This window comes from Trichechus manatus, unplaced genomic scaffold (genome assembly GCF_000243295.1).
Source record: "Trichechus manatus latirostris isolate Lorelei unplaced genomic scaffold, TriManLat1.0 scaffold00134, whole genome shotgun sequence".
In the NCBI taxonomy this organism is placed as follows: Eukaryota; Metazoa; Chordata; class Mammalia; order Sirenia; family Trichechidae; genus Trichechus; species Trichechus manatus.
The window spans coordinates 3,529,178-3,555,697 of NW_004444070.1; the positions used below are offsets into that span (position 1 = coordinate 3,529,178).

Sequence of the window (26,520 nt, forward strand, 5' to 3'; positions counted from 1 at the left end):
CTGACCCTTGACCCAAACCTGAACCTGAATCCTAACACAGGGTGAATCCAAAACCTAACCCTAATGAAATTTGAACTTAATCCCAAACCTGACCCCAAATCCATACGCAGCACCTATCCCTAACCCAACCTTGACCCTAAGACCAGACATTTAACCTTTGACACCAATCCTCATGTTTAACCTTTGACCGTTAACTCCCTATCTATCACCCCTTGGCCTGTGGCCATGATTGATACGCCTAGACCGTAACCTGAATACGGATGCATAAACTTTTTTAACCTGAACCCTAACCAAAACTTGAACTTGGATTCCAAACCCCAAGCCAAACCAACCTGAACACGAGACCTAGCCCTAACCGGGACATGGAGGAAAGGGTCACTCCATCCTGGAGCTGGCTGTGGGGTTTGCAGCACTGCATCCACCACAGACACCACAGACCTGGACAAACTCCCAAATGCTATTTTGGAGAAAACATTCAAGAACCAAAAAAGGAATTTGAAAGTTTCATGCTTGACCTGTATTTCTACAAGCTTCAAGGAGAAATGAATGTGGCTGAACCTGTGACATTTCCAATTACACAAGTGTGTTATCTACAGGTCACATCGGGCCTCGTTGTCCCTGACAACCATTCATTCAACAGATATTTACCTTGTCACAGGTACTGTGCCTAACGAGCACCCTTCTAGGGACCTGGCTGCCACCATCAGCAACAGAGAAAATGAAACGTTTGTTCCTCCTGTTTCATCACTGGTCAAAAACTTTCCAAAGGGCTTTAATGTACCCCTGCAAGGAGTCCCAAATGCTTCCGGGACAGTTTTTAAATGCTCAGGTTTCGAAATCCACGGTGTTTATTTGTTATGCATCTATCATAGCTACAGCTACAGATACTAAGATATTTAATGGCTCATGATGACATTGATGCGTAGCCCTGATGGCGCAGTGGTTAAGAGCTGTGGCAGCTAACCGAAAGGTTGGCGGTTTGAATCCACCAGCCGCTCTTTGGAAACCCTATGGGACAGTGCTACTCTGTCCCATAGGACGGTTATGAGTTGGAATCAACTCAATGGCAATGCGTTTGTTTGTTTTCTTGGTGGGAGGGGGGATGACGTTGATGGCAATGAAGCAAATGCATATTAGAAACACTAGGTGTATTTCTGATGCCTTTTTAACAAAAGATTTGTGATATAAGCTTCAGGGGGCATGTTTATCTCTCTTCCCCTCCCACCTACCTTCCCCCCAAGATAAAAATTACGGGGAAGCATTGGTTTGTATGGAGATATGTTACTTCTTTCTCACCAATGCATTAGGGCAAAAAAAGAAAGGAGACCTATGGCGCAGTGGTTAAGCGCTTGGCTGTTAACTGAAAAGTTAGGAGAAAGACCTGGCAATCTGCTTCTGTAAAGATTACAATCTAGGAAACCCTATGGAGCAGTTCTACTCTGTCCCATGAGGTTGTTATGCTTTGAAATCGACTCAACGGCACCCGATAACAACAACAAAATGGACATACTGTTGGTCAAAGAACATACAGCTTATAGGACTAGTTTGAACAGAAGAAAGATATTAAACACATATTAGAAGAAAAAGAAAGATTGTATATATGGCTTTGAGAGACAAGACTAAGAGCTTAATCTTATTTATAAAACCCACCTATTAAAAGTTTCTGAGCAAAATAAAATTTAAGGGAAATTTGGCGTGAAGGCAGTAAGCAAAATGTGGTTATTGAAGAAAGTTTAAAACCAAGAAGAATAAGTGAGAGGCTATTTCTGTTAAGTGGATTAAAATCCATGCTCTGAAGTTGGAGCTGGGTGTGGGAATGGAAAGAAAGGGGTAGAAATAAGAAATGCTTTAAAGAGTAAACATCAGCGCACCCCAAACATTAACCAGACTCTGGGATTATAAGAAGAGAGAGCGCAGTGAAAATGTGAAACCAAAGGTTTCAGCCTGTGTGCCTGGGATAGAGTTGCGGTACTGACACAGGAATTAAGAGAAGGGACCCATTTTAGGGAGACAGAGGTGTTTCTCTCCATATCGGACGGGCTAAGCTTTAGGGGAGAGTAAAACATCTCACTACCCCCCGTCTGTCTGTTTGTCCTGCTGTGGTGGCTTACGTGTTGCTGTGAGCCCGGATGCTGTTGTTTTGGTTTGTTACTTGCCATGGAGTCTGTTCCGACTCATGGCTACCCCATGTGGTGCTGGAAGCTATGCCACTGATATTTTAAACTCCAACAGGGTCACCCGTGATGAGCGAGTTTCAGTAGAGCTTCCAGACTAAGACAGAGTAAGAAGAAAAGCCTGGCAATCTACTTCCAAAAATCAGCCAGTGAAAACCCTCTGGGTCACAACAGAACATTGTCCGATACAGTGCTGGAAGATGAGCCCCCTAGGTTGGAAGGCACTCAGAATACCCAGTGGCCTCAACAGTGGACTCGAGCATGCCAACGATTGTGAAGATGGTGCAGGCCTGGGCAATGTTTCATTCTGTTGTACATGGACTGGCCTTGCCATGAGCTGGCGTCCACTAGACGGCAAGTAGCAACAAAAAGAGGACATCTGAGCAAAAAAAAAGTCAGTGACGCATGAGGCTGTTCGGAACTGGAATCCACGTGATGTCTTAGAACTCAAGATACACGTTGAAAATACTCTCAGAATGATGGTCGAGGAGAAATAAACTCAGGGTGCAAGCATGTGTTGCTGAAGGATTCACTTTAGTGCCACAGAAATGAATGGATATCCCCCTTCACCACTCTTACACCCACCTTGGTATTTTTACGAGGAAGTAGGCGAGAATGACATCAATTCTTCTGCACAGTTCATTGTTAGAAAAACTTAGGAAACAGAAATATTTGCTTTAGGCTAAGTTCCAAACTTCGTGCTTAATGATTTTTCTTAAAGTTTGTCGACACGTTCTACATATGCACATACCGTACATGCCTAATAGAGCTGCCCCACAGGGTTTCCTAGGCTGTAATCTTTACGGAAGCAGGTCACCAGGTCTTTTCCCTCACAGAGCCGCTGGTGGGTTCCAGTTGAACAGCTGAGCGCTTAATTTCTGCTCCAGTAGGGCTCTCTCCCTTTCTCTCTCTCTCTCTATATATATACATATATACAGGCTCTTTCTCTAAGTATGTATTTGTGTATGTGTGTGTGTATGTGTGTACACATGTATTTACACATACAGTTATATATAGTATTATATATAATACGGAAACCCTGGTGGCATAGTGGTTAAGTGCTACAACTGCTAACCAAAAGGTCAGCAGTTCGAATCCACCAGCAACTCCTTGGAAACCCTATGGGGCAGTTCCACTCTGTCCTATAGGGTCGCTGCGAGTCGGAATCCCCTCGATGGCAAGGGGTTTGGTTTTTGCGTTTTTTTGAACATGTAAATATATATATTTCACCTTGGATAAATGCCTATTCTAGGTCTGATGTGTCCCAAATATCTTGTAGTTCCATAAAACAAGGAAACGATAAACCGGCCACAGTTGGACAGTTAGAGTATCAAGAAGGATAATATGCCTGATACTGAAAATGGTTGAATAGATAACAATCCGTACACTCATCTTCATACGCAAAGTAAAAATTATTCGTTGAACATATCGCTAAGACACTTATCTCTCTGCATATCGGTAATGTAAAGAAAAGATTCTGGCATTTTTCTTGGCTTCCCTGTACAAACTGAGTTCCAGAAGCATGAAATAGTGAACCCTATGAGCAAAAGAATAATTCCAGATCATTAATGCAGAATGAATAACAGCATCAGGAAATCACCATAGTTTCAAACCTCCAGTGAAGTAATAGATACAGAAAGTCATCATCAGCGGGTTGCAAATCATCAATAGAAAAATATTTTTAACTTGATGAATGGGGAGATTAGTCCCTGCCTGAACCCAGTTATCAGCCACTCCTAGCATAGCTACAGATAAGACAACCAGAAATCATGTATCTCCTTGGTATCGATACTTGTATCAGTACTTGGTTAGCAAGCTCTCAGTCAATTCTGGAACGCGAAGTATTCTCTACCAGTAGTCATTCAAAGTTTATAGACCAGTAGCTGTTAGCCACCCCGACTCGTGGTGACCCCATGCACAGTGGAACAAACTGCTACCCAGTCCTGCACCATCCTCGTGATCTGTTAGGGATCAGACCTTCGTGATCCATAGGGTTCTCACTGGTTGCTTTAGAAGCAGATCACCAGGCCTTTCTTCCTAGTCTGCCTTAGTCTAGAAGCTCCGCTAACACCTGTTCAGCATCACAGCAACAGGGCAAGCCTCCACTGCCAGACAGGTGGTAGCTGCGCATGAGGTGCCTTGGCTGGGAATTGAACCGGGCCTCCCGCATGGAAGGTGGGGATTCTACCAATGAACCACCACTCCCTCATGTCACCCCCACTGTCTTAGTCATCTACTGCTGCTATAACAGAAATACCACAAGTGGATGGCTTTAGCAAAGAGAAGTTTATTCTCTCACAGTCTAGTAGGCTACAAGTCCAAATTCAGGGCATCCGCTCCAGGGGACGGCTTTCCCTCTCTGTCTTCTCTGGAGGAAGGTCCTTGTGATACATCAGTCTTCCCTTGGTCTAGGAGCTTCTCAGCCCTGGGACCCCAGATCCAAAGGACATGTTCTGCTCCTGGCACTTCTTTATGTTGATAGGTGTCTTAGTCATCTAGTGCTGCTCTAACAGAAACACCACAAGTGGATGGCTTTAACAAAGAGAAGTTTATTCTCTCACAGTCCTGTAGGCTGCAAGTTCAACTTCAGGGCATCAGCTCCAGGAGAAGGCCTTTCTCTCTCTGTTGGCTCTGGAGGAAGGTCCTTGTGATGCATCAGTCTTCCCTTGGTCTGGGAGCATCTCAGCGCAGGAACCTCAGGTCCAAAGGATGCACTCTGCTCCCAGCACTGCTCTCTTGGTGGTGTGAGGTTCCCTTGTGTCTCTGCTCGCTTCTCTCTTTTATATCTCAAAAGAGATTGGATTAAGACACTATCTAATCTTGTAGATCTCATAAGCATAACCCCATCACAGTGATAGAATCTACAACACGTAAGGAGATCACATATAACCTCATCATAGTGATAGAGTTTACAACACTTAAGGAAATCACATCAGATTACACAATCATACAATACTGGGAATCATGACCCAGCCAAGTTGACAGACATTTTTGGAGGACACGATTCAATCCATGACCATACCTGTCCACCATGAGTGACCCTGCTGGTATTTGAAACACCAGCCGCATAGCTTCCAGTATCACAGCAACAAGCAAGCCACCACCGTACGACAACCGTCAGACAAATGGGTGATATTCAGAATGTCCAGGATGGTGTAGTGTGTTAAAAAGTAATTAAAACTCAAATTGAAACATAAGGTTTAATCTGAGCAGTTATTCTATATGCATACATGGAGACCATTCTGATTCCAAAAAAAGTAAATTGTACCTTTGTTCCAAGCTAGGTACAATGAGGCTGTAAAGAGAAGAGGAGGGAGAAATATAGAAGACTAACCACTCCTTAAATTTAACGTGATTGACTGAACCTTGCCTCCCCCTGGTGGCCCAGAGGTTAACAGCTACGGCTGCTAACCAAAAGGTCAGCAGTTTGAATCCACCACGCACTACCTGGAAACCCTATGGGGCAGTTCTATTCTGCCCTATAGGGTTTCTATTAGTCGGAATCAGCTCAATGGCAACAGGGTTGATTTGGTTTGGTTTCCCCTCTTTACTGAGATCCACTGACATCAAGTCACTTCTGGCCTGCAGCCATGAGGCTTTTTGAGATTTAAATTAGGAGGTAATGGTTTGATGACTATCATTTTCTAGCAAGGTAATGCAAATTTACATTGCTATAGAGCAGTTCCTGGCAGGCTTTTGCAGTTTGGGTCAGGCTCTTTAGGCCACTCTTTGGTTCTGTGGGTAAGAAAAGCCTTAAAATCAAAGTAACATGTCTGTTATTAATTTTCCTCTTCAACAATAGATTTCATCTTAGTTTCTGCTTCTCTGCAGCAGGCTGGCTGCGCGACGCTTCTGATGGGGTTGTCGTTCATTTGGTGTTTGTGTGCGTCTGTCTGTTTGTCGACACATCCTCCGTGTGCACGTAGTGTGTGTGCCCGGGAGAGCTGCCCCACGGCGTTTCCTACGCTGTAATCTTTACGGAAGCAGGTCACCAGGTCTTTTCCCCCACAGAGCCGCTGGTGATGCATCAGTCTTCCCTTGGTCTGGGAGCATCTCAGCGCAGGAACCCCAGGTCCAAAGGATGTGCTCTGCTCCCGGCACTGCTTTCTTGGTGGTATGAGTTCCCCGTCTCTCTGCACACTTCTGTCTTTTATATCTCAAGAGATTGCCTCAGGACACAATCCAGTCTTGTGAATTGAGTCCTGCCTCACTAATACAACTGGTTTTAATGAAGAGAAGTTGATTTCCTCACAGTCAAAGTAGGCTAAAAGTTCAAATTCAGGATGTCAGCTCCAGGGGAAGTCTTTCTCTCTCTGTCAGCCTTCTCATCAGTGTTCCCCCAGACTAGGAGCTTCTTTGCACAGGGACCCTGGTCCAAAGGACGCGCTCTGTTCCTGGCACTGCTTTCTTGATGGTATGAGGTCCCCCTGTCTCCCTGCTCACTTCTGTCTTTTATATCTCAAGAGATTGCCTCAGGACACAATCCAGTCTTGTAGATCAGGTCCTGCCTTACTAACACAACTGCCACCCATCCTCCCTCATTAACATCATAGAGGCAGGTTTACAACATACAGGAAAATCACACAGTACCAGGAATCACGGCCTAGCCAAATTGCTACCCACATTTTTTGGGGGACATAATTCAAACCATGACAGAGCTGCAACATAACTCCGTTGTCACCTGGTTGTCTTCTCTTTGTGGCGGTCTGTGTCTCGTCTCCTCTTTTTATAACGCTCAAATCGCCTTACCACATCAGATTACCCGATCATACAATACTGGGAATCATGACCCAGCCAAGTTGACAGATACTTTTGGGGGACACAATTCAATCCATGACACCCGCAGATACTTAGAAATGCAAATTTTGGGGTCCCATCGCAGACCTTTTGAATCTGAAACTTGGGGAAGAAGGGTGCTTTAGGGTCCCGTGTTTCATGAATTCTCCAGGCCATGTTAGGCCTGCTAACTAACATCGGAGAAGTACTGCTCCACAGGACAGTCCATCTACGTTGTGTAAGAAATGAATGGGATAAGAAAATGTTGTTCTTAGGTGCCCTGGAGTCCACTCCAACTCATAGCAAGGCTAGGTACAGCAAAACGACACACCGCCCAGTCCTGCGCCATCCTAACAATCATTACTAGGTTTGAACCCATTGTTGCAGCCACTGTGTCAATCCATTTCATTGAGGGTCTTCCTCTTTTTTTTTTTTTGCTGACCCTCTACTTTACCAAGCATGATGTCCTTCTCCAGGGACTGGAGCATTCTGGCAATATAGCAATTGTTTTAACATTTCTTTTTAAATAGTAAAAGGAGACTCAGCTGAAGCCAAGTGGTTAGAGACATCAGTTCTGAGCCAGTGGTATCTCTGGCTGTTAGGAGACCTCTGCATCCCCATCACCCAAGGCAGTGTTTTCAACATGGTGTCCTTGGGCCAACTCATAGCGACCCTGTAGGACAGATTAGAACTGCCCCATAGAGTTTCCAAGGAGTACCTGGTGGATTCAGACTGCCGACCTTTTGGTTAGTAGCCGTGACACTTAATCACTGCGCCATCAGGGTTGCCATGGATAGAAAGGGTATGAAAAAAAAACCAAAAAACTTTTAACCCAGTTTACCACGTAGGCAATTTGGGGTCGGGAGAGGAGAGAGAGAAAATCCTGCCTGTGAATCAGCTGTTTAATTGTAAGATGATTCTTCATTAGCACACTGATGCTTTAAACCTTAAACCAAAGATATCCCTGAAGTCTTCTTAAAAGCAAACCATAGTTTAGATTAACTAGTAACGAACTTCTGCCTTAAGCATTGTACTCTTTCAAGATATATCCGTGTATGTTGTTTTTCTGTGTATATTTTGAACAACAACAAAATAAATCAATTAAATAAAATACTGTATATTTTTAGCCATAGACACAAGCCAGGAAATCAGACGTATTGGTAACTGAAAGAAACATCAGTTTCAATATCAAGAATAAAATGAGATAAAGCATGAAAAACACTTTGTAAATAATAAGGTGTTTTGCATAAACGTTAGTTATTATTTGAAATCTCTATTTAAATGTCAATTCAAAGATTAAAAACAATTTTTATCCTTTGCTTTGAAAACATTTAGAAGTGTAAGAATATAGAGTTTAGCTATAGAAGAAGACAGTGTGTTGGACAGAATGCCATCTTTCTCGGAAACCGGGAATTATGCAGTGTTTCGAAGGCATCCTGTTGAAAATTGTTCATGATTGCACATTCGGCAAATTGTTATGGGCAGAGGAAAATGTCACCTGACCTGAACCCTAAACCAGGCGGGGAGTATTCCTTGATTTTCGAAATCAATCTTGGATAATTAGACACATTGTATTGTTGTCCATCATTTGCTTCTGTCTGAACACTGCTAGTATAATTAAGATGAAAACATTTTCTCAGTTGATATACTTAAGTCAGTTCAAGTTCCAACACAACAATAACAGCAGTAACAACAAAATAATTGTTACAGATTCTGTCTTAATCTCCTAAACCAGAAACCTAAACCCACTGCCATCCAGTAGAGGACAGAGTAGAACTGCCCCATAGGGTTTCCAAGGAGAGCGCCTGGTGGATTCGAACTGCTGACCTTTTGGTTAGCAGCCAAGCTTTTAACCACTGTGCCTCCAGGGCTCTGTTAATCTCCTAGTGCTGCTATAAAAGAAATAGCAAAAGTGAGTGCTTTAACGAACAGACATTTATTCTGTCACAGTTGAGGAGGCTAGACGTCTGAATTCAGGGCGCTGGTTCTAGGGGAAGTCTCTCTCTGTTGGCTCTGAGGGAAGGTCCTTGTCTCTTTTCAGCTTCTGTTCTCCGGTTCCCTGGCAATCTTCTCGAATTGTGGCATCTGTCTTCCCCCATCCCTGCTTGCTTGCTTCTGTGCCCAGCCTGTTCCTTTCCTATCTCAGAAGTGATTGATTTGAGACACATCCTTCACAGATATGGCCTCATTAAAATAACAAAGAAAATCCTGTTCCCAAATGGGATCACATCCACAGGTATAGGGGTTAGGATTGACAACACATATTTTTAGGGGGACACAGTTCCAACCATAGCAGTGTCTTCCAGGTTCAATTATCATTGTATAAGTTTTAGAGGAATATTTGGCATTTACAACTCTTTGGGGACATGTATATTGAGCTTTCCTAGCCCACAAGTTCAGTGATAGGAATGATATCAGGGAGGATGGCGTTGGTTAATAAGGACAGATATGTCATACAAACCAGTTGCCATTGAGTAGGCTCTGACTTCTGGCGACCCCATGTGTGTCCGAGTAGAATTGCATTCCATAGGGTTTTCCGTGACTGATGTTTTGGAAGTAGATTGCCAGGCCTTTATTCGGACATGCCTCTGGGTGGACTCGAACCTCCAGCCTTTCAGTTAGCAGCTGAGCTACTCACCCCTTGCATCACCCAGGGACTCCAGATATATCATAAAGTGGGTTTAGTCCAATACACAGGGAACCATCATATAAACACTATGTTTAAAAGCATTTCCCCAATTTAAAAAAACGCATCGAATGAGGAAGTTCCTCATACGCCTGATCATTATGGTTTTGCTCACTGTCAAGACTGTAGCTTAAGAATATAGTACACGTACATTTTTTCCTTAGCTGTGAAAGAAGCCAGATTCCATCGCGGCTAGCACAAAAGGAACAAGAACTTTCAGACAGCCGCGCTGAGTGTGTATTTGACTTCACAGTTTCTGGCAGAGGGAGCAAAAAAGGAGAAACACATTTGGTTCTGAGACTTTTTATTTCTGGCAAGAGAAAGCTTTTCCTTATCCTCCTGCCTCTTTAGGAAGAGCAGTTATGGGGTTGGTGATAAAAGAGGGGGAGGGGGAGGGGAGTACCCTGTTCTTTTCTTACGGAGTGGCTGGCGGATTCCACAGTGATATTAAGGGGAAGACACTGAAGTCGGAGACTGCACCCCTAAAGGGACACCCTCACCATTATGGGTAATGATCACCTACAGTCTTGAACCTATACAATTACTCTGTGGGCCCTGCTACGTCTGTTTTTAAAAGACCAACAACGGACAGCTACAGCTGCTGCGAAAAGCAACTGCAGCTCTGAGCATGCGCCAGCGCTCTCTGTACCACTCCTCACCGCGGCCGAAAGGCGGAAACGCTGCACTGTCCGTCAGCAGATGAATGGATAACCAAATGTGGCCCATGCCGCTGTGGGGACCATGGTCTCAGGCAATATCTAGCCCAACTGGCATAACATATTTATAAAGAAAATGTTCTACATTCTACTTTTGTGAGTAGCATCTGAGGTCTTGAAGTCTGTGAGCAGCCATCTAAGATACTCCACTGGTCTCACCCCTTCAGGAGCAAAGGAGAATGAAGAGAACAGGATAGAGGAAAAGATTAGTCCAAAGGACTAATGGACCACAACTACCACGGCCTCCACCAGACTGAGTCAGTACAACTAAATGGTGCCCACTACCACCACTGACTGCTCTGACAGGGATCACAACAGAGGGTCCTGGACAGAGCTGGAGAGAAATGTAGAACAGAATTCTAATTCACAAAAAAAGGCCAGACTTACTGGCCTGACAGAGACTGGAGAAACCCCCAGAGGATGGCCCCTGGACACCCTTTTAGCTCAGTGGTAAAGTCACTCCTGAGGTTCACCCTTCAGCCAAAGATTAGACAGCCCCATAGGACAAAACGAGACTAAAGGGCACACCAGTGCAGGGGCAAGGACAAGAAGGCAGGAGGGGACAGGAAAAGTCGGTAATAGGGAACCCAAAGTCAAGAAGAGAGAGTGCTGACACATCTTGGGGTTGTTAACCAGTGCTGTAAAATAATACACGTACTAACTGTTTAATGAGAAGCTGGTTTGTTCTGTAAGACTTCATCTAAAGTACAATTTATAAAAAAAAATGTGGCCCATGCCCGCATGGAGTATTACTCAGCCAGAAAGAGAAATGAAGTTCTGATGCATCCTACAACATGGGGGACCTTTGAAACATCGTGCTGAGTGACATAAGTCAGTCACAAAAGGACAAGGGTTACTGAGTTCTTTTAAAAAAAAAAAAAATTGCCGTCGAGTGGATTCTGACTCATGAGGACCCCATGTGTGTCAGAGTAGAACTGTGCTCCATAGGCTTTTCAAGGCTGTGGCCTTTCAGAAGCAGATCTCTAGGCCTTTCTTCCGAGGTGCCGCTGAGTGTGCCATAACTGACACCCTTTAGGTTAGCAGCCAAGAGCTTAAACATCTGCACCACCAGACTTGGAATACAGATATTGGTGATATTGGCAAAGCATGGCGAACGCAATACATGGTCGCTGAAATGTACGTGTAAAAAATGTTGAAATGGCAAATGTTTTGTTGTATATATGTTTTACCACATCTATTTTTTTAACCCAACTGTGCAGAGCAGTGGTCCTGAAATTATGAATGTTCATAAGATCACTCGGGTGTATAGCACTGACACCTGCAGACTCAGCTGGGATACTTGAGGGCTGGGCTGCAGCTGATGCATTTACATTTTGACTGAGAACTCAAGGTTGTCGTGGTGGATCTTTGAGACACACTCCGAGGACGCCAGGCCTCCTAGGTTCTAATTACCAGGTTGACTAGTAGGGCTTGGGTTAGGGTTAGGGTTTACTTGTTATGTTTAGGTCTTGGTTTGGGGTTCGGGCTCAGTGTAGGGTTAGGTTTAGGATTATGATTGAATAAAGCCATAGGTCTTCTTTTAGAGTAAATATTGGAGTTCGTGTAATTCACTTTCTAGTGAAGGAGGCCAGCAAGAAACAGGATAAACAAGTTCTATAGTTGTTGTTAGATGCTGTCAAATCGATTTCGACTCCTGTGTCTCAGAGTACATCTGCTCCGTAGGGTTTTCAATGGCTGGCTTTTCCTAAGAAGATCTCCAGGCGTTTCTTCCACAGTACCTTGGGTAGGTTTGAAGAGCCAACCTTTCGACTAGGAGTTGAGTGCTTAACTGTTTTTGCTACTCAAAGACTCCTAGGGTGAAGGTTGGGGTTAGGTTTACACTTATCTTAGGTCTTGCTTTGGGGCTAGGGCTCACTTTAGGGTTAGGGCTTGGATTAGGATTTAATAAAGCATTACAGCTTCCTTTAGAGTCCATGGAAGAGTTAGGGTAACCCTGCTGGTGTAGTGGTTAAGGGCTCAGCTGCTAACTCAAAGGTCAGCAGTAAATCCACTAGCTGCTCCTTGGAAACCCTATGGGGCCATTCAACTCTGTCCTTTAGGGTCGCTATGAGTCAGAATTGACTCGACAGCAATGGGTTTGATTTTTGGTTTTAGTAAGAGTTAGCATAATTTACTTTCTCTTGATGGAAGACAAGCAGTCAAAAGAATAAACCAGTATATTATATAGTGTCACATGGTAATAGCACAAGGAGGAGGCGTGAAGCAGGTCAGTGGAACGTTGAGGAGAGTTGAAGTTTTAACTAAAGTGGTCAAGGAAGAGCTCATCAAGAAGGTAACATTTAGACACAAACTTATAGGAGGTGTGTCTTAGTTATCTAGTGCTGCTGTAACAGGAATACCACCAATGAATGGCTTTAACAAACAAATTTATTCTCTCACAGTCTAGGAGGCTAGAAGTCTGAGTTCAGGGCGCCAGCTCCAGGGGAAGGCTTTCTCTCTCTCTCAGCTCTGGAGGAAGGTCCTTGTCATCGATCATCCCCTGGTCTAGGAGCTTCTCAGCACAGGGACCCTGGGTCCAAAGGACTCGCTCTGCTCCTGGTTTTTCTTGCTTGGTAGTAATCAGGTCCCTCTCCTCTCTGCTATATTCTTTCTTTTATTTCTCAAAAGAGATTGACTCAAGATACAACTGAATCCTGTAGATTGAGTCTTGCCTCATTAACATAACTGCCTCTAATCCTCTATCATTAACATAGAGGTAGGATTTACAACACGTAGGATAATCACATCAGATCACAAAATGGAGGGCAACCCCACAAGACTGGGAATCATGGCCTAGCCAAGTTGGCACGTATTTTGGGGCGGGGGACCCAGTTCAATCCGTGACAAGGTGAAACACATATTATAGTGCTTTCATTGAAGCAGGGAAAACAGACAAAAAATCAACAAAATGAGTAACTTACACACTGTGCATGTCCCTTTGTCACAGCTCAAAGGCTTCCTCATCCTTGTTCATGTGGCTAACACAGCACTGGGTACAGAGCAGCCCTTCATAAGCATTTTTTCAAGAAATGAAGACAGAGACTGGAGAAACCCCGAGAGTATGGCCCTCGGACACCCTTTTAGCTCAGTAACGAAGTCACTCCTGAGGTTCACCGTTCAGCCGAAGATTAGACAGGCCCATAAAACAAAACGAGACTAAAGGGGCACAACAGTCCCAGGACAAGGACTAGAAGGCAGGAGGAGACAGGAAAGCTGGTCTTAGGGAACCCAAGGATGAGAAGGGAGAGAGTTGACATGTCATGAGGTTGGCTACCAATGCCACAAAGCAGTGGGTGTATTCATTGCTTAATGAGAAATTTGTTTGCTCTGTAAACCTTCATGAAAGTACAATAAAAAAATCAAAAAATAAAGAAGCGGAGGGAGAATTTCACCTAGAGATGGACGGGGCAGCTCTCTGCTTCCCGCTGGACCATCTTCATGCGGCTGACTCAGGCAGTGAGAAACATCTTGTTCTCGTTGTTGTTGGGTGTTGTCGAGTCGATTCTGACTCATAGCAACCTTATGTGACAGAGTAGAAGTGCCCCATAGTGTTTTCTAGGTTGTGACCTTTACAGGAAGGAGCCCTGGTAGTTCAACATTTAAGCGCTCAGCTGCTAACCAAAAGGCCAGTGGTTCAAACCCACCCAGAGGCTCCGTGTGAGAAGGATCTTGCAGTCTGCTCCCGTAGATGCTGTTGTTGTTGTTGGGTGCCATCAAGTTGATTCCAACTCATAGCGACTCAGTGTGACGGAGTAGAACTGCCCCATAGGGTTTTCTTGGCTGTAATCTTTACAGGAGCAGATCACCAGGCCTTTCTTCTGCAGAAACACTGGGTGAGTTTGAACCACCAACCTTTCGGTTAGCAGCCGGAGGCTAACTGTCGCACCACCAGGGTTCCTGAGAGGCATCTCAGGAATTGTCACATAGAATTGTTACATCAGGGAAAGGGAGGGGACGCATTTCTCTTTGAATCTCTATTTTTAGTATTTTCTGCCCCTGTCCATCAAGCTTGGCAGTCTTGAGATATTAATGGTGTTAGGATGAGTCTGTGATATACTTTGAAAACATGTCTTTTTAAAAATTTTCCCAATACTTTATTTTTGTTTGTTTTTACGTGTGTCAGGTTTTGTTTTAAAATGCCTTCCTTGCATACAGAATCACACAGGAAGTTATTACTGCTTCACATATTGCAAGAAGATAGTAATGATTGCGCATTGGGCTAATGCATGGAAATTTGATTGTGCCTTGAAACACAAAACATGCTGCTGGCCTTTCTCTTAATAATCACTACCACCAATAAGCCCTTAATAAGCATTTATTTGCAGAAGATGATAATAGTCTCTCATATCTAAGTAAAAGCAAAACAAAAAAAACCCAAACCCATTGCCGTTGAGTCGATTCCGACTCATAGCGACCCTATAGGACAGAGTAGAAGTGCCCCATAGGGTTTCCAAGGAGCACCTGGTGGATTTCAACTGCCGACCTTTTGGTGAGCAGCCATAGCTCTTAACCATTACGCCACCAGGGCTTAGCTTTGCAATATACCAAGTGCTTCCGCATTCATTATCTCATTGGATGTAATCGGTAGCTTCTCTAGTCTTTCTCTTTAGTGAAGGTGATAGAATGAGACAAGAGTGATATAATGGGAAGAGTCCAGGATTTGGAGTAAAGGAAACCGGAGTTTGAAAGAACTGGCCCATAGTCTCAGGGCTCTTGGGAATTGTCACCCAAGATACAAGCCCGGAGAGTAGGTCTCCATTTCGAGTGTTGTTGTTGTTACTGTCAAGTCACTTCCAACTCATGGCGACCCCTTGTGTTACAGAGTGGAACTGTGCCCCATAGGGTTTTCTTGGCTCAGAAAGCAAGCACTGTCCTTAGGACATTCAGTTGTTCTGAATACTAGGAGACATGCCACTAGCATCACCACCACCAACACTCACGCCAGCTTGTTTTGAAGTTCAGGATAGCAGATGTACCTAAAGAAAGCACCATATTTTCAATTGTTGTCATTGTTCAAAACACAAACTTGTTGCCGTCCAGTCGATTCTGATTTATAGATACCCTCTAGGACAGAGTAGAATTGCCCCATAGGGTTTCCAAGGAGCAGCTGGTAGATTCAAACTGCTGGACCTTTTGGTTAGCAGCTGTAGCTCTTAACCACTGTGCCACCAGGCATCCTTGTTGTTGTTAGCTGCTGCCAAGTTGGTCTCCCAGACAAAATGCTGCCTGGTCCTGCACCATCCCATGATGAGTGGTCGATTGGACCCTTGTGATCCATAGGGTTTCCACTGGCTGATTTCACTTGAGTTTCATCAGTTCTTTTACACAGGGGTGTGCCGTGATTAGACTGATGTGGTAGAGACACTGGGGATGGGCGGAGTGAGATGACGTAATGGATTGGGGTGGTTTCTACAACTGGATCTCAAGTCTCAGGCACTGGGGTTGAGACTCAGAGGAGCAACAAGGTGTAGGAGCTATTTGAGCCATATAACCAACCAGACAAGGAAACCCTACATGAACCATGGCCTCTTCCGCCTTGAGAACAGAAGAACTAGGTGGTGCCCGGCTACTACTATTAAATGTTTTGGTCAGGAACACAGTAGATGACTTTTGATTAAAAGGTAGAAAAATGTGGAACAGAACTTCAAATTCCTAAAGAATCCAGACTTACTGGAACTACTGAGGCTGAAGGAGTCCCCAAAACTATGGTCCTGAGTTACCCTCCAAAAACTTGAAACTATCCTATGAAGTCCCCTTTAAACTAAGTAACACTTTGGCCCAACGAGTAAAGATTGTCACCCTTGAGTATTGTGTTACTTAAAAAACAAACAATCTGTAGAAGACCACAGGGTCAACAGCTATTTTAAAGCATAGGTGAGAAGGTTGGGGGAAGAAAAAAAGACCTGACAACCAATTGAATGAGGAGGTCATCAACCAATTCTAGAAAATGTTCAAGTATGAGTTTTTTAATTAAAATCAATCTTTTAAACTCAAGGGGGATTTGTCTCCAGGTTCCTTATTTCCAAATTTTTCGTCACAATGAAACTTAATTTACTCATTCCCTTCACATGTCGATACTTATTATGTGCTAAACAAGCCGTGTCGATTATTTGATATTTTGTTTACCTGCCCCTCATCTGTCAGTTTGTCCTACTGTGGTGGCTTGCGTGTTGCTGGGATACTGGAAGCTATGCCACCAATATTTCAAATACCAGCAGGGTCACCCATGGCGGGCAGGTTTCAGCAGAGCTTCCAGACTAAGACAGACTAGGAATAAGGACCTGTTGATCTACTTCTAAAAAAAAAAACTGGCCAGTGGAAACCTTGTGGATAGCAGCAGACCATTGTCTGATGTTCACCCATTTCAGGAGGTAGCATATGATCTAGAACTGATGCTATTGAAGGAAGACGTCCAAGCTGCACTGATAGCATTGTCGAAAAACAAGGCTTCAGGAATTGACAGAATATCAAGCGGGATGTTTCAACACATGGCTGCAGCACTGGAAGTGCTCACTTGTCCGTGCCAAGAAATTTGGAAGACAGCTACCTGGCCAACTGACTGGAAGAGATCCATATTTATGCCTATTCCCAAGAAAGGTGATCCAACAGGAATGTGGAAATTATCGAACAATATCATTAATATCACATGCAGGTAAAATTTTGCTGAAGATCACCCAGAAGCGGTTACAGCACTATGTCATTTAGAATATGATTATTCTAATAATAACCCCAAACTTTCCTTTTCTAAAGGCAATCTTAAGCCCAAATAAAAATGCTCCTTTTTTCAATAACAGCCACATCACTCTGCATGCAGAGGGAAAATAGGATTTCTCTTTTCAGGCACATTTTTTCCATAAAATAACTACGCAGTAACTGAATATGCCCCTGTGTGGATATCTGCCGCCCGTCCCAGGGCTGGCAACGTGACATCAGCGTAGCCTCTATCATCCATTCAGTCACTGAAGCTGTTTCTTTTGTATCTTTCTTTCATTGTTCCATTGTTCGGGTGGGGGTGGGATGGCTGATTGAACCAGCTTGATTTAAAGCACAGTGTCTCTCAAAAGCTGAATGTTGTATCTACTGAAGTGCCTAGAGCGTTTGGAACTGAAAAAACCCATTGCCGTGGAGTCGATTCCAACTCACAGCGACCCTGTAGGACAGAGTAGAACTGCCCCCTAGGGTTTCCAAGGAGCAGCTGCTGGATTCGAACTGCCGACCTTTTGGTGAGCAGCCGAGCTCTTAACTGCTGCACCACCATGTAACAAAGCCCATTTTTAACATCACCCGAAACCAAAACCAAACCCATTGCGGTCAAGTCGATTCCAACTCACAGCGACCCTGCAGGACAGAGTAGAACTGCCCCATAGGGTTTCCAAGGAGCAGCTGCTGGATTCGAACTGCTGACCTTTTGCTAAAGTGCCCATCAATAAAACTAGCCATTTATTTAGAATCTCTCTGATTTCACTCAACATCATCTTTTCAAGGTTCATCCGTGTCCTACCATGTCTCAGGACTTCATTCCTTTTTGTGGGGGAATCCTATGCAATATTTAAAAACGGGAAAATGCATAGAGATAAGCAGGTTAGAGGTTACCAGGAGCTGGGGGGTGGGAAGAAGGATGACTTACTGCTTTACTGGGAGAGAGTTTCTGTTCCAGGTGAGGAAAACGTTTTGGAAATGATAGTGCTAAGGTCAGACAACCTTGTGAAAGTCAGTAACGACCCCCAGCGACGTGTACACTTAAAAAGGGTTAAAATGGCAAATTTTATATCGGGTATATTTTTGTCGTTGCTGTTGTTGTGAGGTGTCATGGAGTCGATTCTGACTCATAGTGACCCCACGTGGCAGAGCAGACCTTCCCCTGTAGGGTTTCCTAGGCTGTAATCTTTACTAGAGGAGCCTTGGTGGCGCAGTGGTTAAGGGCTCGGCTGCTAACTGAAAAGCTCAGGGGTTCAAACTCACCAGCCTCTCTGCAGGAGAAAGATGGGGCAGTCTGCTTCCGTAAAGATTTACAGCCTTGGAAACCCTAGGGGACAGTTCTCCTCTGTCCTGTAGGGTCCTTATGAGTCAGAATCGACTGACAACAATGACTTCTTTGGAATTTTTACAGAAATAGATGGTCATCAGCTTCTGGGTCTTTCTCTGGCAGAGCCGCTGGGTAGGTTCGAGCCACCAATGTTTCCATGAGCAGCCAAGTGCTTAGCCATTGCATCACCAGGGCTATAATATATATTAAACCAAAATAAAAATTAAAAAGAAAAAACCTTTCTAGGTGTAGACAGTCAAGTGTTTCTTTCGTTAATTCATCTAGAGCTCCGTGATGTGAGAACAGATTTCTAAGAACGCTTCCAGCGACTCTCATCTCGCGTAGTGGGTAAGACTCTGTTTCTGAAGACATTAGCTACAATCATTTTAGTTTCTATAATCAGACGGAAAAACAGCAACAACTATTGATTTAGGTTTGTAAAGTGTCTGATGCCTATGAAGATTAAAAAGAAAAAAGTCGCACCATTGAATTCACAGGTAAGAAGGTAGCTTTACCAGGAGAAGCCCGTTTCTCTTCCCTTCTGACTCCTCTGCACCACAGAGGTATCTTGGGAGTGCCAGTCCCCCTCCACCTGCTCCTAGTCAGAGACAATCTTGGCTGAGAACAGACCAATGAAGCAGAAGATAGATTTACACTCCAGATGGTGTTTATGATTCAGGTATTAATTGTCACAAACCATCTCCCTTAACATAAAGGTGCCCAGGGGGTCCAAGCGGTTCGTAAAGGTTGTCAGCTCAAACACGCTTAGCAGTGCTGCGGAAAAAAGTCCTGGCGATATGCTTCCATAAAGATTACAGGCAAGGAAACCCTCTGAAGCACAGTTCTACTGTGTCACGTGCAGGCTTGCCATGAGTTGGAATCGACTTGACAAGTAAAGGGGTTGGTTTATATTTATTCATTTTTAACCCACGCATGTCTTAAACCTGGGCTATAGACAGCACCACAACGGGGCCATAAGAACACGAAACGAATGTGCTCTTGTAAAGAAAATAAAAATTCGTTTGCATTCATTGTGTACCTGCAACAGGACTCTGCCTTGTTGCGAGTTCCAAAAAAAAAAAAAAATTGCCTGGATGTTGCAGCAGATGAAGATTCCGTGGCGGCATCTATGGAAACATCACCATCAAAATGACGCTCGTTTGTTAAACTTCAGACGTGCATGGATAGCGGTCTCCCTCAGCCTCGTCATGGGAGATTTTGGAAGGAGTTCAAAATCGCCTAGATGAAACCCATCAATAGGATGCCGTTAGAAGAATGAAGACGAGGGTCGACAGGGAATATTAACGAGCCTATTGTTGAAGAGGTTAGGACAGTCACGCTTCTCTAGGGAGAAACCCGTTCTGACTGAATACAGGCTGGTGGTTTACGATAGGTTCCAAAGCCTCCCATTACTCGGCAGAAACAAAATAAGCAAGTAGGTCATTTTTGCAAGGAGTGAGAGAAGGAGAGAGATGGTTGCAGAATAGATGTGCTAGAACAGATCTGGCACACAATTACCGGAGCTTTTAGGACTTAATCATCACTTTCTTTAATTGGGAAGAGAGGATTATCGTACGGTTATTATACTGCTACCAAAATTGGCATTAGCAGCCATTTTAACGCATACACGCTATGAAAGGGGCTTCTGCTCCCAGGCAAAGCATAATTCATTTTAGGAGAGAGCGTATAAAAGGTTTAGTGCTATACGCAGGTGGCACAAAACATTTGTTTGGCATGAAACGTTAATTAGTAATCGCTAATTAAATTTGGGGGAGGGTGTCGAATGACATCTGAACATTCCCAGTAATCACGGCTAACCTCACATTAAATTGCTGTGAACTTTAGAGAGCCTTGGATTTGGGGGAATATGTGTTAAATAGATGCTTTATCTTGCAGCCATAACATTGAATTTATTTGCAGGTACCAGAGGCTGTGAGACGCATATCGTACTTAGGATTTTAGAACAAAAAAACTCCCTGCTGGTTTCTTTTGAGCCAGGCCATTCATTTATGATTCTCCTCCTCCCTCCCATGGAGCATTTTTCATAGACGAGAAGGGAAAAAAAAAAAAAACTCACAGAGGGCCCTGTCCCTCCATGAGTGTGTGGGCTCATCTTTTGGTTATTTTGCTGTTAGATGTTAAAAGCTGGCACTCGAGAGCGTCTCTGATTGTTGTCTCGTTTGGCTCGGGACGGGATTTGAAAGAGTTAGGTTTTGATTGGCTCGGTGGTTCGGTGGTAGAATCGTCACCTTCCATGCAGGAGACCCTGGTTTGATTCCCGGCCAATGCACCTCATGTGCAGCCACCGCCCATCTGTCAGTGGAGGCTTGTGTGTTGCTGTGATGCTGAGCAAGTTTCAGCAGAACTTCCAGACTAAGGCTGGGAAGAAAGGCCTGGTGATCTACTTCTAAAAATTAGCCAATGAAAACCCTACGGAGCACAAAAGCCAGATCAGCATCTGATCATGCAGATGGCAATGTTTCGTTCCATCGTGCATGGGGACCCCAAGAGTAGGGGTTAAGCTCCGTGGCAGCTAACAACAACAGCAGGTTTTGATTTATGGGATTTTAGGGCCCAGATCAGTCTGTATTTAGATGAACCCACATTGGACGACCATACGGGCTTAATTAGCATTAATTGAAATGAGTAAATGCTACGAACCTTGGAAGAAAAAAATGGTACCCAAAGGGAAAATACCTTAATTGGGTATTTTTGGTAAAGGCAAATAAAAATTCGACAGGAGCAAATGCTTTTAAAGATTTCTTTTTGGTTGGGAGGCTTGTCCAGTGGAGATTTGGATCTAAAACTGAATTAAAGTTTATGCAATGACTTAAACTTAGAGGATGCTTTAGGAAGTTTTCAGGATTTTGAATCTGAGTAGAAATGTGTATATCTTTATACAAAACGCATTCAATCAGCAGAGAAAAATAGTTTTTTTCCAGGTCAAATTATTTTGCAGTATGAGAGGAAAAGGGGATAAAATAGATTTCTGAAACTAATCGCGCCATTACAATAAATGCCAAAATTGTCTCATTTGGGTCTAGAAAGAAGAGTTAAGAATCTGACACCTTGGCTGAAATCTCCATTCTCAATTTACAGAATCCTCCTTCTTTTTAAAATAAAACGTGCCAATTCTAAAATGAATTTTTGATGCAGTTGGGGAAATTTGAATATGGACTGGCTTTTGGCTGAGATTCAGGAGTTACCAATTTTGGGGTGTGATGGTAAGGTTTTTGCTCTATAGAAAAGTAGAGGTGCATGCTAAAACACGTAAGCATGGACGCCCATGATGACTGTGAATTACTTTGAAACTTCAGCACGAAGAAAGAGTAAGATTAAAATACTGAGAAAGAAGTGGGTGGAAAAAATGAACATACACGGCTTTGTGTATATGCATGCATAAACAAACACAGATACTACAAAGCCATAAACCCACACAGACTCATACACAACCATAAACGCACACACAGCCATAAACACACACAGGCACATACACACAAAACCACACAGACACACACATACACACACAACCACACAGACACACACTCAGCCAGAAACACACACACAGACACACACTATTTTTTCTCCTGATCACCTTCTCTTCGTTGCTTCTTTCCATTTTGCCAAAGCAAATGAAACCGTGTACAGGAATGCTACTTTGAAACCAGTAGCATTTACAGAGTTTCCTGATATTGTCTCATGTTATACACGTTTTTAACAGCCCTGGGGGAACAATGGTTAAGCTCTCGGCTTCTAACCAAAAGGTCTGCGGTTCGAATCCACGCAGTGGCTCTGCGGGAACACACCTGGCGATCTGCTCCCATAATGATTACAGCCTAGGAAACCCTATGGAGCAGTTCTGCTCTGTCACATGGGTTACTATGAGTCAGAATTGACTCGATGACACCCAACAACAACAAAACATACACATTTTAGATGCATTTTGCCTTATCCCTAAGCCACATACATTCCCGTAAAGGAGACCTCTCGTCATAATGCCAATAGGAACAACGTTCGTTATAAGCCTTATTTACATAACGTAATCCTGGTGGCGCAGCGGCAGAAGCAATGGACTGCTAACCAAAAGGTAGGCAGTTCGAAACCACCAGTGTTTCCACAGGAGAAAAAGGTGGCAGTCTGCGTCCCTGGAGATTTACAGCCTTGGAAAGCCTGTGGGATCGTTAGCACTCGGAAGTGACTCAACGGCAGTAGGTTCATCCTGTATGCCATGAAAATGTTTCTCCAGTGTTGCTTCTAATGTACAGGGGGAATAAAAGGAATGAGCAAGGCAAATATGAGATGTCTTTTCAGATAATGGTGATGTTTCCGTGCTTGTTATCACTGACAAACCCAAATATCCTGTGTCCTTTTGTAGGATTTTTAAGCACCGGTGACCAGGCGGCGAAAGGCAACTATGGGTTGCTAGATCAGATCCAAGCCTTGCGGTGGATCGAGGAGAACGTCGGGGCCTTTGGCGGGGACCCCAAGCGAGTGACCATCTTCGGCTCGGGAGCTGGAGCATCCTGTGTCAGCCTGTTGACCTTGTCACACTATTCAGAAGGTAATGATGGCGTTCCCTGGGTGGGCAGGCAAACTCCCCACAACTGAGAATGCACGTTAGCTCGATTAACATCCCAGGTACATGCAGGCTTGCTGTAAGTCTCTCTTATAGCTTGAATCCCCAAGATTACATATGTCCATAAACAAAAAAAAAAATACTCACTGCTGTCGAGATGATTCCGACTCATAGCAACCCTATAGAACAGAATAGCTTTCCTCCCACTTGATAGCTTGCACAAGCTGAAGGATTGACAGGACGTGAACTTCTGGGCTCAAAGCTAAGTGTTGTGTTCTTCCAGCAACTCCTGGCACTTCAGACTTAGACTCAGACTGCAGTTCATGGAAAAGGCAGAAGTTGAGAGCAAACAGAATACTGGTATTCTGTATCTCCTGTCGTGGTTAATAATGGAGGCTTCATGCTTCTGGACGGCAATAGACAAATCTGTTGGAAATCTGATGAAAGCTCACTTGGCTTTTACTCCCAGAATGGCCCAAGCTTTTTCAAGTATCGCACCTACACACGCCATTTTAAAATTGTGGCAGCATAAAATATAGAAAACGCTGGGCTTTGAATTGTCATGTTTTTGAAATGAATGATCTAAGAGAAAAGAAAAAAAAAAACACACTTGTTCCCTGGCTACTCATTTTAGGATTTCATTAGGAACGCTAATGTAATTAATTAGTGTTGCTGTTTAAAATTTTAATATCTTCATTATATGGTGGATGGAGATGTGAATAGAGCCCTGAATGGGTATTCTGAAATTCATATAAGTGGATAATTCCCCCCTAATTAAGTGGTATCTGTTTTGTCTGTGAGCCCAGAGCATCTTTGACCTCTTACTGGTAAAAAGCATGTTTCTTTTCCAACGGGGGTTGTGATTTCCTCTGAGGGTCTTTAGTTATAGAATCTGAGGAAAGGTAAGCGAAAGCTATACTAAATTGTGCCAGGATAAAGAGATGGCATGTTTTTTATTTTTAATTAACAGTATTTCTTTAGACTCATCAAATATCTAACGAGGGTTTGAAGGTCTCTGATTGTCTCGTTTTTTAATACACGATTTTTTAGAGAAATGTTAGGGTTTAATGTTCTCTGATGGTCTCATTTTTTAATACACTTTAATTTTTAGGGCAGTTTTAAGTTTACAGATAAATGGCACAGAAATTACAGAGGGTTGTTCCCATATAGCCCTCCCTCACCTGCGAGTTTCCCGCATTATTAGCAGCTTGCATTTCTGCGGTCCATTTGTTACAGTTGCTGAACCAATACTGATACATTGTTATTAACTAAAACACCTAGTTTACACTGGGGTTCACTTCTTGTGTTGCACAGTCCTGCGAGTTTTGACAAACACATGATGTCACGCGTCCACCATTACAGTATCATACGGAATAGTTTCACTGCCCTAAAAATGTCCTGGGCTCCCCTTATCCATCCGTCCCTTCCTCCCCAAGCTCCTGGCAACCACTATTCTTTTGACTGTCTGTATAGATAGTTTCACCTTTTCCAGAACATCCTCTAGTTGGAGTCCTGCAGTATGTAATGAGACCGCATGTTTTGAACGCTGTAGGAAAATAACACTGCAGTTACGTCTCCTTAAACACTATTTTTTGTGCGTCTGTGTAGAAGTATCCCCTACAACTTCCAATGAGGGGCTTGGGGTGGAGGGAACAGAATCGAAAAGACTGAAAGAGCGGCTGAAAGAGCTGAATGCTACTGTATCCCGAAATGCACATCGCGGAGATACAATGCACGCATTCTCTGCACAGTAAAAGCTGCTTTCTTGCGCCTGGGGTGTTAATTTGCATGTCCACCCTTTGCACCTGCAGGTCTGTTCCAAAAGGCCATCATCCAAAGCGGCACCGCCCTGTCCAGCTGGGCCGTCAACTACCAGCCTGCCAAGTACACTCGGATATTGGCAGATAAAGTGGGCTGCAACATGCTGGACACCACGGACATGGTGGAATGTCTTCGGAATAAGAACTACAAAGAGCTCATTCAGCAGGCCATCACCCCGGCCACGTACCACATCGCCTTCGGGCCCGTCATTGACGGCGATGTCATCCCGGACGACCCCCAGATTCTCATGGAGCAAGGGGAGTTCCTCAACTATGACATCATGCTCGGCGTGAACCAAGGCGAGGGCCTGAAGTTCGTGGACGGCATCGTGGACAATGAAGATGGAGTCACCCCCAACGACTTTGACTTCTCCGTGTCCAACTTCGTGGACAACCTTTATGGCTACCCGGAGGGGAAAGACACCCTGCGTGAAACCATCAAGTTCATGTACACGGACTGGGCAGACAAGGAGAACCCCGAAACACGTCGCAAAACCTTGGTGGCTCTCTTCACTGACCACCAGTGGGTGGCCCCGGCCGTGGCCACCGCTGACCTCCACGCCCAGTACGGCTCGCCAACCTATTTCTACGCTTTTTACCATCACTGTCAGAGCGAGATGAAGCCCAGCTGGGCCGACTCGGCCCACGGTGACGAAGTCCCCTACGTCTTTGGGATCCCCATGATTGGTCCCACTGAGCTCTTCAGCTGTAACTTCTCCAAGAATGACGTGATGCTCAGCGCGGTGGTGATGACCTACTGGACAAACTTCGCCAAAACGGGGTATGTTTTCTCTACATCAGTGTCTTGGTTACGTAGCACTGCTGTAACAGAAATACCACAGGTGTATTCTTTAACAAACAGACCTTTACACTCACAGTTCTGGAGGCTACAAGTCCGAACGGAGAGCACCAGCTCTAGGGGAAGGCTCCTTCTCTCTGTCAGCTCTGGGAGAAGGTTGTTGTCTCTTTTCAGCTTCTGTTCCTGGTTCCTTGGAGATGTCCACGTGAAGTCTGTCTTTCTCCATCTGTGCTTGCTTGCTTCTGTAGCTACTCTGCTCTTTTTATATCTCAAAAGAGATTGACTGAAAACACACCCTACACTGATAATGACCTCATTAACATAACAGAGAAAACGCTATTCCCAAACAGGATTGCATCCATAAGTATATTAAAAAAACAAAAAAAACAAAAACCAAACCCATTGCCATCGAGTCGCTTCCAACTCACAGCTACCCTGTAGGACAGAGCAGAACTTCCCCGTAGAGTTTCCAAGGAGCACATGGTGGCTTCAGACTGCTGACCTTTTGGTTAGCAGCCATAGCACTTAACCACTACGCCACCAGGGTTTCCTCCATAGGTACAGGGGTTAGGATTTACAATACGTATTTTTGGGGGACACAATTCAATTCATAACAACCAGGTTATTGCCCTCCTGCCAACTTGTGTGGTTCCTCAATGTGTTTTTTCTGTCACCGAATGAACTGTATTTTTTCTGTAACTTGGACACACACTACAGCCATTTCTTTCCAAGGTCTATGGAGGCCTAAGTAGCCCTGATGGTGCGGTGGTTAAAGCACTCAGCTGCTAACTGAAAGGTCAGCAGTTCGAACCCACCAGTGGCTCCTTGGGAGAAACACCTGGTGATCTGCTCCCATAAGGACTGCAGGCTAGAAAACCCAATAGGGCAGTTCTGCTCTGCACGTAGGGTCGCCACAAGTCAGAATCAACTCGAGGGCGCCCAACAAC

General features: G+C 44.2%; 1 protein-coding gene across 2 annotated transcripts in view; it reads left to right on the forward strand.

Annotated features, from left to right (window-relative positions):
• The window catches only part of NLGN4X (neuroligin 4 X-linked), a 271,808-nt gene that overhangs the window by 234,203 nt on the left and 11,085 nt on the right, over nt 1-26,520 (forward strand). For both annotated transcript variants that reach the window (XM_004385184.2, XM_004385183.3), the window contains 2 exons: nt 22,754-22,939; nt 24,766-25,555. In XM_004385184.2, coding sequence (XP_004385241.1) covers nt 22,754-22,939; nt 24,766-25,555 — 976 coding nt within the window. The remainder of the gene's footprint in view (nt 1-22,753; nt 22,940-24,765; nt 25,556-26,520) is intronic.